Below are 13,588 nucleotides of genomic sequence, written 5' to 3'. Positions count from 1 at the left end.
TCACCAACTCTTATAAAAAACGAAAGAGGAGAAAACACTTCCCAACTCATTCTATAAGGCCACTATTACCTTAATAAACCAAAACCAGACAAAGACATCACAAAAAAAGGAAACAACAGACCAACATATCTGATGAATATACATCGAGCAACACATTTAAAAAATTTTTCACCATGGTCAAGTGGAATTTATCCTAGGAATGCAAAATTGGTTCCACATATAAAAATCAATCAATACAGACACCATATTGATCAAGTAAAGAAAAACCACACGACCATGACAATAGCAAAAAAAGATATGACAAGGTCTTAACACTCTCTTATAATAAAAGAAACACTCAGCATACTAATAATAGAAGGAAACATGCTCTGCTTGATAAATGGCATATATAAAAAATTTACAGCTAATATCATACCTAATGGTAAAAGACTGAAAAAGATTCCCCTAATAGGAAAAAGACAAGGCTGTCTGTCACCACTTCTAGTCAACATTGCACTGGAGTTTCTCTCAGACAATTAGGCAAGGAAATAAAATAAAAAGCACCCAGAATGAAAACAAAAGTAAAATTATCTCTATTTGTAGATGACATGATCTTGTATATAGAAGATCCTGACAAACCACCAAAAAATAAATTAATTAAAAACTATTAGAGCTAATAAGTTGGTAAGTTTATAGGATATAAAATCAATATACAAAAACCAGTTTCATTTCTATACACTGGCAAGGAACAATATAAAATAAAATTAAGAAAAAATCTCATTTAATGTTGCCTCAAAAACAATAAAAGACTTAGGAATAACTGTAATAAATAAAAAGCAAGATTTGTACAACAAAAATTTAAAAAATACAATGTTGAAAGAAATCAAAGAAGACCTAAGTAAACAGAAAGACATGATGCATGATAGGTTGGAAGACTTAATATTGTTAAGATGACAATAGTTACCAAATTTATCTACCAATTCAATGCAATTCCTCTCAAAATTCCAACGACCAGTTTTGCAGAAATTTGCAAATTAATACTAAAATACATATGGAAATGGAACAAACACAGAATAGACAAAAAAAATCCTGAAAGAAAATAACAAAATTATAGGACTTACTCGTCCCTAGTAATTTCCTTTCAAACTACAGTACACGGCTGCAGTAATCAAGAAGGTAGTGTGGTACTGGCATAAGTATAGGCAGAAAGATCAATGCAATCGCATTGAAAGTTCAAAAGTAAAACAGTACATCTATGAATTTTGACTGTGTTAAGATAATTCAGTGGGGAAAGTATAGAGTTTTCAATATATGGTGCTCAGACAACTGGATAGGTACATTCAAATGTGGATACCTCATACCATATTAAAAATTAACTAAAGATGGATTAAAGACCTAAGTATAAGATATAAAGATATAAACTGTTAGAAGGAACTATAGGTATAAGTCTATGACCTTGGATTAGGCAATGGTCTCTTAGATACAACACCTAAAACAAGAGCAGTTATATAAAGAAGTAAATAAATAAAGAAGTAAGTACATAGATAGATGTACTATGAGAGAGAGATGGACGATGAGTAGACAGATAATTAAATTTGACTTTATCAAAATTACACATGCTAGGACAGTAGGGGCAAGTGGCATTAATGGAAGATAGATCCTTAATTTTGGGCATGATCTAAAGGAAAACAATGAAAATAGGGGTAAGAATTAAAAAAATTAAACATATAAATGAAAAACTAGAGGAACTGGAACCATGTAAAAGAGAAAAAAGAAAACCCAGGGATTTTCCCATATATCATACCATTAATTAGTGTTTAAGGAGAATCCAGGTCTCTAGATGACTTTTAGAATTGTTCCTCTTTACCCAGTAAAAGGGAGATTTTACTCAGTGCAAACGTTCATTATTAGCAAGAACAGACAATCAAGAAAATATAAACCTTTCTTTCCCTAAAAATTTTGAAAATTAGTGTACTCATTTTATATTGCTTCCATAACAAATTACTACACACCCCGTGGCTTAAAACAACACAAATGTATTATATCACAGCTTCTATAGGTCAAAAGTCCAGGCATGGTGTGGCTTAGCTGGTTCTTTTCTTAGATGCACAAAAGGCTGAAACAGAAGTGTAGGTTGGCTGTGCTACCTTCTGAAGGCCCTGAGGATGAATATGCTTTCAAGTTCATTCAAGTGGCTGGCAGAATTCAATTCCATGCAGCCATAAGAATTCAATTCCACACAGCCTTAAGACTGAGATCCCTGCATCTTTGCTGGCTGTTAACCAGTGATTGTTCTCCAATTTTAGTGGCCCCTGTATTACTTTCTTGTGATCCTCTTTCTTCATTTCCAAAGCCAGCAATGCAGGTCAAGTCCTCAAACTTCAAATCTCTCTAATCTTCCCTTCTGCCTCAGTTCTCCTGCCTTCCACTTCTGCTTTTAAGGGCTCATGTGATTACACTGAGACCACTTGAACAGTCCAAGATAATCTGGTGATTTTTGAGGGCAGTTGATTAGTAACCCATTTACGAAATCTCTTCACACAAGTGCCCAGATTAATGTTTGATTGAACAACTAGAGGATAGGAAATTGGGGTGGGGTGGGGAGGCGCAGATTTTATAATCTGCCTGCCACAATTACGTAGACAATAATTTAATTCTCTTTTTCCATTTGCAATATACCAAGGTATTGATCAAAATCTGTAAAGCTTAGCTAAAGTAGTTTGAGTCTCTGTAAGCTTCCTGGACTAATTCACTTGTAAGATACTTAAAAACAAATTACTGTTCATCATACTTCCCAGAGTTCATATGTAGGTAATTGATATCTATTGGGTACATTCCAACCAATTTCATTAGTAAAGTATCATGATCACACTCATTTGACAGAATCTCATTCAAATGACCCTCAGATCATGGTTCAAAATATGCATCTTCTGAAATTTGTAATATTTTAATTTTAATATACTATTATGGGATTTTTATGTATTTCTGTTGAGCATGAATTTTTTTCAATTGTGTCTAAATTAATTTGAAGAATATGTCATCTATAAATTCAACAAATAATCAAGCCACCTGCCTATAAAAATAAAAATTGCCAAATGAAAAGCAAATGATGCATAGAAAAATATATCTATTTTTCAATAGAGAAATTAGAGAATATATCATTTTTAGCTCTCATAGGAACTCTAAGATATTTGACAGCTTGACTATTAATATTATATTGCAAAATTTCATTGATATGGTATCAGTTAATTCAAATAAGTATCTAAGTTGTCAAGTATGACATATAACTCTGAATTTGAAATAAGTGGAAAAATAGAACAAATATATTATCCAATACACAAAAGATGTCAAGATTGTTGAGGGACTATGAAAATCTCATATAGTTCACCCATTTCAAATTCATGTACACACACAGACAGACATCAAGGACCTTGGCAATATTAACTTAACAATGAAAGAATTTGTGCAAGAAACTAAAGCTCTCTGGAAAATACTGCTTGAGGCAGAAGGAAACCTTAAGCACCAAATATGCATGTCCTTGAAATTCCTTACACTATTCCTCAACCACTGCTATTATATCCATCAATGTCCCTCATTTCTGCTGCCTGGTTGGACAGTGGCAGAATACGACTGTCAACTGTGAAGCAGTTTGGGTATAGGAGGAAAAAGAAGGCAAGGAAACAGTTCAGGTGAGCAAAATCAGTAACCTGTGGATGACATAATTCTTGACATTCACAACATACACTTTGAGCCTATCTTCTTTATTTCCAGTCATTTCTAGTCATAGTAGACTTCTATGTCATCGCCTGAGCACAGCAACTATCTCCACCTCGTCCTTACGTGGTTCTTTCCATTTGAAATATCATTTCTCTCATCTCTCCATCCATTGAACTACTCCTCATGTTTCAACTATTTTCTCAAATGCTCTTTTGCTTTCTGGAGTCAGAATTTGTCTCTAGTCTCAGAGAAATTTATTCAAACCCATATTTTGTACCTTGTTCTTTCTCCCAATAAGTAATTGTTTTATTCCCAAACATGTATCTCAAAGACATCACAAACACCTTGATATATAGCCTGTAACTTAATACAGGTTGAGTATTTCTTACCTAAAATGCTTGGGACCAGAAGTGTTTTGGATTTCAGATTTTTTCAGATTTTGGAATATTTGCACATACATTACAGATGGGATACAAGTCTAAACATAGAATTCATTTATGTTTAATATACACCTTATTCACATAACCTGAAGGTAATTTTGTACAATGTTTTAAAATAATTTTGGGCATAAAACAAAGTCTCTGCACATTAAACCATCAGAAACCAAAGGCGTCAGGTACAGAATTTTCCACTTGTGGCATCATATTGGCACTCGAAAAGTTTCCAATTTGGGAGCATTTTGGATTTCAGATTTTTGGATAAGGGATGATAAACCTGTAGTCCTTATTATCTTAACAACATTATCATGATGTCTTACACTGGAATTAATAAAAGCTTTTGCATTGAAATTAACAATAATAATCAGCATATATAAATCTAACAACATAAATATACATATGTAATAAATTTTTATTTTAATAATTTTACCTTTAAAATAACACAACTACCATACTAAAAATGGGGTAAGACGTCTGGTGTGGTAGGTCACGCCTGTAATTCCAGCACTTTGGGAGGCCAAAGTGGGCAGATCACTTGAGGTCTGGAGTTCAAGACCAGTCTGGCCAAAATGGTGAAACCCCATCTCTGATAAAAATACAAGGATTAGCCGCGCATGGTGGCACATGCCTATAATCCCAGCTACTCAAGAGACTGAGGCATGAGAATAGCTTGAATCCGGGAGGGGGAAGTTGCAGTGAGACGAGAGCATGCCACTGCACTCCAGTCTGAGTGACAGAGTAAGACTCTGTTTAAAAAAAAAAAAAACAGGGTAAACGAAAAAAAGACACTGTAATTCCATTTCGTTAACACATCTTGTTTGTACTCTCAGTACAAGTAAGCACTAAACATATTTATTTTAAAGAAAGAGGACTACTATAACAAAATTTCCCCCTTAATTGAAAGTTCAGATACATGTTTAAATAATAGCATAATAAAGCTGATTCTGATACAGAAACAAAGTTTGCTTCACTTATGTTTGTTATAAATGTGAACACTGGGCACTAAAATTAAGATTATAATGTATCTGTGTTCTTAGAGGAATAATTATATTCTTTATTCATTTATGTCCAATATTGAATAGTGTCAGACATAAAATGCTCAATTAATGTTTATTGTGAACAGACCCAGGGGCAGCAAACTATAACCCACAGACAAATCCATCTGCCACCTAATTTTGCATATCCTACAGTTAAGAAGCATTTTTACATGTTTAAATCATTGAAAAATTCAAAAAAAATATTTTAAACATGTAAAAATGATATTAATTATACATTTCCATGTTCATAAACAAAAGGTTAACATAACACAGCCATGCTTAATCTTTATGTATTGTGTATGTATGACTATTTTTATAGAGTAGATGGCAGAGTCGAGTTTTTGGGATATGGACCATATGGCCCAAAAAGTCAAAAATATTTACTATCAGCCCTTTCAATGAAAAGCGTGCAGATGCCTGGAATAGATGAGCTGTTCAATGGATATTTCTCAGATTACAAACAACATAGATGCTCCCAAACAACATCTGCAAAGCACATACATTGTATCCTTGTCACATTGTGAGCTTTTAAATGCATACGTGCAGACAAGAAAACAGTTGCTAGTTGCTTTTTTCTAACTCTTAATATATAATCATAAGTACGTGTAAATGGTTTATGTCTCTATCACCAGATTGCAAGTTCACCAGGGACAAGAGCTGAATTCTTGTTCACTTTTATATCTTCAGGCCCTGGAAGAGCATGTGGAGCAATGCAGATGTTCAGTAAAGAGTTTTCAAAGTAAATATAGAAAGGAATGAAAGGACATTAAATTTTCACTGATTTAAAAATAAACAGATATTCAGACCATAAAGGCTGCAGAAACATAATCTAGAGAGTGAGAATGTGGGATTCTTGTCTCCCTGTCTGGTCTTTTACAATTTCTTCTTAATAAAAGAACCCAACTCAACCTGTATGTAGCAGAGCCTACCTATTACTTAGGAGTGGATTATGGCTAAGTTTCCCTTCAGAAAGGGCAACATAGAGCAGCTTAGGGGATGCTGGTGTTCACTCAGTTGGGAAACTCAGTGATTGACATAATGACTATGGTAGAAAAACAAGAAAAATCTATAAGCTGGGACACAAGAGTACTTTGAGATAAAGAGAGGAGGCATTATTTTTAAGGGATAGGTAACTTAGGTGAAGGGATCACAGCAAATTCCATTCTGTCAGGCTTTGGCATAGGGTCCGGCTGCAGCTGCAGGTGGAGTGCAAGGCTAAAACTCTGAGAGAAGGGCTGCTCTCTCCTTGGCCTGAGGAACTAGGAAGGGAAACCTGGAATAGCCAGGTATGACCAAAAAAAGAGAAATTTTATAAAGAAGAGAGCCAGAAAAAAATAATAAAAAGAGTGCCCCAATGTTCTATGAATAATCTCTGTCCAAGTCTCTGGCCAAAACGGAAACCTGTATGTGCAGGGAGCCCTTCTAGCAGCTAAGCCTAGAGGAATTGAATTGATATTTGGACTGCTGCCCAGAGCAGAAAAAAGTTTGTCATTTGAGGCTAGACCTGGTGACTCATGCCTGTAATCCCAGCACTTGGGGATGCTGAGGCAGGATCACCTGAGGTCAGGAGTTCAAGACCAGCCTGGTCAACATGGAGAACCTCATCTCTACTGAAAGTATAAAAATTAGCCAGGAGTGGTGGCGCATGCCTGTAATCCCAGCTACTCGGGAGACTGATGCAGGAGAATTGCTTGAACCTGAGAGGCAGAGGCTGTAGTGAGCTGAGATCATGCCACTGAACTCCAGCTTGGGCAACAGAGCAAGACTCTGTCTCCAAAAAAAAAAAAAGAAAAAAAAATAGTTTGTCATTTGAGTCTATGCAACTTAATCACTTGCTTAAACAAATTATCACCACGCCTCAAAAAAAATACAACACATCCCAGAGCCTCCATTCACACATGCAGGATAAAACTCAAAATTATATGACAAAGAACTAGGATGACATAATCACACATGGGAAAATGTAACCAGCAGCAGGTAAATCTGAGATGATGCACACAAGGATTTTAAAACTTCCAACATAATTATGCATAATGAAGTAAGGGAAAATATTCTTATCACGAATGAAAAGGTAACGGAGAAATTTTTATTTTAACTAAAACAACCAATTAAAAATTTTGGAACTGAAAAACAGAGTGCAGGCAATCCCTGACTTATAATGGTTCCACTTAAGATTTTTCTGCTTTATGATGGTGCAAAAGTGATATATATTCGGAGGGACATAACCACTCTATTTTCACTTTCAGTACAATATGCAATAAATTACATGAGGTATTCAATATTTACTGTGAAATAGGCTTTGTGTTAGATGATCTGACCCAACTATAGGCTAACGTATATGTTCTCGGCAAGTTTAAGGTAGGCTAGGCTTAGCTATGATTCTCAGCAGGTTAGGTATATTAAATGCATTTTCAATTTATGATGGATTTATTGAGATATAACCCTATTATAATTTGAGAAGCATCTGTAGTTGATTTCTTTTTTAATCACTGCATAGGATTATCAGTAGAATGAAGATAACAAAGAAAAAAATCACAGAACTTGAGGATGTATCAATTGCAATTATGCACTCTGAAAAACAGAAAACAAAATCAAAATATATGGTGAAGCCTCATCTAACAGCCTGTTAGACTTACAGATGATTGTAATACAAAAAGGAAATGAAAGAGAGAATGGGTCAGAGCTATTTGAATAAACAAGAGCAAAATACTTTTCAAAATTGGCCAATAGCATACATTTCAGATTCAAGAAGCTTAGTTAACAAAAGTATGATAAAATTTAAAATGCTTATACTGAAATCCAACAATAAAGACCAAATTTTGAAAGCATCAAAACAACAGATATATTACACACAGAAAAAAATGAAATTGTGGATATCACATTAGAAACTAGGTGAAGACAACAAAATAATGTCTTTAAAGTACTAAAAGAAAAAAAAGACCATGAAAAATTATATATTCAGCAGGAATACATTTCAAGAATGACGGCAAAATAAAAACATTTTGAGGAGGAAAAACTAATATAATTTATCCTTAACAGAACTGCACTACAAGAAATACTAAAGGAGTTTCTTCAAGCTGCAAAGAAATGATACCAGAAACAAATTCAGATAGTTAGAAGAAATAAAGACTGCTGCAAATAATAAATATGATAAAAGAATATCTTCTTCTTCATTCATTTTAATGCTGTCTAAAGCAATATTATAACATTGATTTGTAGGGTTTATAATATGTAGAGATTATAGACACAATATATGTGAACACTGTAGAACAAAATAAAGATATCAGATGCTATTTCATAGTGTACATGTTTCATAATATATGAATTTTAGATCTAACAATGGATCAGAATAACAAAAGCTCTAATATCCTCATTTAAAACTGATTGTAAATGCCCAAATTAGAAAATAATAATTTGTGGCATAATGGGAAATATTTTTTCAAATAAATTGTTTTTTAATCTTTGATAGACTTAAAGTGAATTATACATTAAAAAACCCCTTTATCATCTTTAATATCAGCTGAGCTTCAGAATTACTTAAAACTTTCATATTTGTATTCCCATCTTTAAAAGTAGTTTTACCATCCTTACAAAGATGTATTTGATTTTGTTGTAGCACTACTATTTTATCTAAATGCAATGTTACATTGTTTTAAAAATTAGTACTACATTTTAACCATTCTTTCCCTGAGCTTTACTAGATTTCAAATATCGACAACAGTGATGTTTTTAATGTTCTAATCGATTCTCAAACTTGCCACTCAAGGCATTGATTACATAATGAAAAATATAATTTTGGAGCACTGGCAAATCATTTCAAGAGTAAGTTAATCAAAAATTTGGTTAATACTTATGAAATAAGAATTTTTGAGTAAAGACAGGATTCAGACCATTTTTCTATAAATATTTTCCAACAGCTAATATCTACAGCCAGAACACTTGCTTACTTAAAATTATTGCTAGAGAATACTTACATGTTAACATTTAATTGTATTAGTAAGAGATGCATGACTATTACCAAAGTTACCAGCCTTCAATTCGTTATGCAGGCAATATTTTGTCTCTTTTTCCTATGCAGCTTGCATTATTATTATCTTTGTTTTACAGATGAGGAAACTGAGACTACAAAACTAGCGGAATGGCAAGGCTGGAATTCAAACCCATCTAGTCTGATTCCAGAGATTTTAAGTCAACCCAGATGATATCGTTCTATGGCATCTGCCTATACAACACCTCAGTTTTGATGTGGATTGCCCCCATTTTATCTCTTTACTAGGCAATCAAAAATATGCATGAAAAAAAAATGAGGGAAAATGGCAGACAGGAAAGAGAGAGAGAAGAAAATTGGGAAGCACAGTGTCTTCTGAAGTTATTTAACTCCGCAGTAAGGAGGCAAGCAAGAGGCATTCAGTAAGAGCCATCAACAAACAAAAGCCTAGAGTAAATAAATATGTGCTGTGAAAAACCTTCTGAGTAAAAGAAAGAAACAGAGGAGAGGTACTAAAGGAGAGACATATGGAATCAGCCATCTGTAAGACTGCAATGGCCGTTAGGTTGGGAGCAAGATTCACTATCACCATCTAACATAACTAAATCTGTAATAAAAGTTTCCTATGTTGCAGTTAGTGCTTGTTACTATTTGTGAGGCTGGTCCCTTTTTGGTAATAAAACTGGCTGATTCCTAAAAATTGTTAGGAATTCTAAACAAAAATAATTTTTGACATTAAAGCCAAACAAATTAAGAAACTCCATCTTATCAATGTAGAGGTAAAATTAGCAACACCAAAATTATTCAGAAATGGACTAAACATCTACTTTTTTGAGTGCTGGGTTTTCTATAATAAGCTCTATCCACAATTTCTCATGTAGTTCTTAACCATCCTAAAAATTTAGCATCATTATTTCCTCTCTTAAAGTTGTGAAAAATAAGGTTCAAAAATTAATTTAAGATTTTACAGCTAGGGAAGGACAGACCAGGGAGTCTAATCCACATGTGTAATAGTTATGAAAACTCTGCCAAACTAACATCAAATGCCTGAATATTTGCTTGTTTCAAATTACCTCTAGGGTAATAACCATATTTTAACATTAATTGAATTTATTGGAGGGAAGTATCACTTATAAAAATAACTAGCTTTTAGTTGTGCCAGGAAATGTGTTCCTTCTTTTCCTAGCATGTGTAAAGCCATCAGATGAGGGCAGGCATGGAGTCCATTTTTGCTCTCTAGTACATCTTAAACACCCAGTACCTGATGTTGAATGAATGGAGTTCATTAGTTAATAAATGAAAAAGTTTCTGGCTCACTCCAGAGCTACGTCAAAGTCTACAGAGCAGTTCAGCAGAGCTTTCCAGTCAACTTGATTTAACAAGTGGTACTAGACAGAGCTGAAACCAGTCCAGCCAAAATAAAAGAAATTTGTCAAATTAAGCTGTGTATATTGTCCCAAAGCTAAAACCAGTACAGCCAAAATAAAAGACATTTGACTGTCTAATTAATCTAGGTATATTTTCCCATTTACATTTTACAATTTCCATAAAGAGTAAGAAAAACTGGAAAATTCCAGTTATCTAAATAGGCCCATTGGAATCCCAGGAACCCAATTGTGAGAATCCGATGTGACATTTTAAAATCATAAATATTTCGAAACTGGTTAAAGAATGTATAAAATTGGGCATTTTAACTACTAATATGTAGTTAGATTCTACTTCCCTAATTAAATATTTGGGGGGAAAGGAAGAAACAGAGGTGGAAAAGAATGAAGAAGGCAGGGAGGGAAGGAAGGAAAGGAGGAAGGGAGAGAGGTGAGAAAATAAATTTAAAGCATTTACCAGACACATCACCATTGTGATCATAAAACGGAGGTGATAGACTGGTCATCCCATTTCTCTTTGTCCAATGAGGTTGCAGACTCTGATCTTCAGTCATGTTACAGAGACCATCCTCAAAATCACATCTTTCATAATTCAAGCCTAATGAGAAGAGAAATTGGTTTTCACAACTGTGTTTGGCTTTTTAAAAAATAAGACAATAGCAGAAAAATAAAGTTTAGCAACAAATGACAAATGTAAGTTAACATAAGAATTATTCCTTACAAATCTAAGTCTACTTTATTAATGCAAAGCTTTTCATGCATCCAATATTCTAGTAAGTTACCGCAACAAAAAACAGTGTGTTCAAATAGAAAGAATGCCACACGACACAGGGTCAGAAGACTGAGGATCTAATCCTGATTTTGATTCTTACTGAGTGTCTTAGCTTAACTATTCAAACATAGCAAGCCATTCCTTTATTTGCAAAATCAGAACAATAACATCCTGTCCTGTGTCTCTCAAGCAATTGCTATGAAGATCTATAATACAATACAAATAAAAATGCAGTTGGCCCTCCATGTCTATGAATTCCTCATCTGTGGATTCAATCAATGGCAGATCAAAAATATTCAGGAAAAAAATGCATCTGTACTGAACACATACAGATTTTTTCTTGTTATTTCCTAAAGAATACAGTATATCAACTATTTACATAGTGTTAATATTTACATTGTCTGAGGTATTATAAATTGTCTAGAGACGATTTCAAGTATACAGGAAGATATGCATAGGTTATATGCAAATACTACATCATTTTATATCACAGACTTGCTATCCATGGAGAGCAAGAGACCATTGGACTTTATAACTCTTAGGTACCATAACATATATGGAATTATTATTAAGGTTACATCTTAAAACTCAACTTCCATCTTCATGCCATGCAGGCATATCAGAATTTCAGGTTTTGGCAGATCAAATCACAGAGACCCCGCTGATGAAAACTCAACCATTAGTGGCCGAGACATACTCCTGAAATTACGTACAGCACCTCATCATTGAATCTCAGTGTTTGAGGAAAGTTTAGTGTTTTAAATCACAACAAAGACATTTCTGACTCTTTCTCTGGGTGATCTAAGAGGCTAGGGAGAAACAGAAGAATTCAAGCATGTGGTTGTTCCCAATACCTACCCATGTAGGGCTTTATTCTATTATCCAACGTCTAAGAATGTCACATTCTAAAAATAGATTATCTCAACCACAAATGGCCCCTCCCCAGGTTGTGGTCCTCAGCAACTGTAAAGATGGTCCTTTTGAGGTAGGAGAATAGCAGGACTTGTTTTATGGTCTCAACCCTGCTGACCAAAATAGGATCTGGTCGAGTCAGGATAAAGTGAAGAAGCTGGCAGAAACCAGCAGATGGCTACAGAAACAATCCCGAGCTGCTCTCATTGCTCACTAGCATAAGACACTCCTACCAGTGCCATGACAGTTTGCAAATGCCATGGCAATGACCCAAAGTTACCACTCCCTTTCTAGAGTTTTTTTTTTTTTTTTTTGAGGCAGAGTCTCGCACTGTCGCCCAGGCTGGAGTGCAGTGGCGCGATCTCGGCTCACTGCAAGCTCCGCCTCCTGGATTCATGCCATTCTCCTCCCTCAGTCTCCCGAGTAGCTGGGACTACAGGCTCCCACCACCACGCCCGGCTAATGTTTTGTATTTTTAGTAGAGACGGGATTTCACCATGTTAGCCAGGATGGTCTCAATCTCCTGACCTCGTGATCCGCCCACCTCGGCCTCCCAAAGTGCTGGGATTACAGGCTTGAGCCACCGCGCCCGGCCTCTAGAGATTTCTAAGTAGCCTGCCCCTCAATTTGCATTAACCTACTCCTTGATTTGCATGTATGTAACAATGGGTATAACTACAGTTGCCAACACCCCACAAGCATGGCTCCAGGTGTACTACCTATGAGTTAGCCCTACCCCACATGAAGCAACTACAATTCAATAAAAGACTGATGTTTACCACCACCAGCTTATCTGTGAATTTTTTTTTTTTTTTTTTTTTTTTGAGATGAAGTCTCATTCTGTCACCCAGGCTAGAGTGCAGTGGTAAAATCTCAGCTCGCTGCGACCTCCACCTCCTGGGTTCAAGTGATTCTCCTACCTCAGCCTCCAGAGTAGCTGGGATTACAGGTATGTGCTGCAATGCCCAGCTAATTTTCTTTTGTTTTGTTTTTGTATTTTTAGTAGAGATGAGGTTTCACCACGTTGGCCAACCTGGTCTCCAACTCCTGACTTCAAGTGTTCCACCCATCTTGGCCTCCCAAAGTGCTGGGATTCCAGGCATGAGTCACCATGCCTGGCCTGAATTTTTTTTTTAATTTTCACAATTCACGTGTAATACTCTTGTTGTAGCCAATATATGTTATATAATGATTTGTTTTCCTTTCCCCTTCTTTTAACCTTTAGTGTAGAATAACATATTCCACAGTAGTAAAAAGGAGCAAAGGATATTCTCCTAATTTCTTTAATCCTCTTTTCAGCTTGATTCAGAGTTGCCTAACAAAACAGCTGTGTAAAGTTATAAGATTACTACAGTGAGCTT

The 13,588-nt window shown here is 35.0% G+C and overlaps 1 protein-coding gene across 3 annotated transcripts in view; it reads right to left on the bottom strand.

The window, feature by feature from the left end:
• MALRD1 (MAM and LDL receptor class A domain containing 1) overlaps positions 1–13,588 on the bottom strand; it is a 930,868-nt gene that overhangs the window by 635,812 nt on the left and 281,468 nt on the right. For all 3 annotated transcript variants that reach the window (XM_050804020.1, XM_050804022.1, XM_050804021.1), the window contains exon 2: positions 11,001–11,141. In XM_050804020.1, coding sequence (XP_050659977.1) covers positions 11,001–11,141 — 141 coding nt within the window. The remainder of the gene's footprint in view (positions 1–11,000; positions 11,142–13,588) is intronic.

This window comes from Macaca thibetana, chromosome 9 (genome assembly GCF_024542745.1).
Source record: "Macaca thibetana thibetana isolate TM-01 chromosome 9, ASM2454274v1, whole genome shotgun sequence".
Taxonomy (NCBI): domain Eukaryota; kingdom Metazoa; phylum Chordata; class Mammalia; order Primates; family Cercopithecidae; genus Macaca; species Macaca thibetana.
Note: the sequence above shows the minus strand (reverse complement) of the source record. Positions and strands in the feature narration are given on the sequence as shown.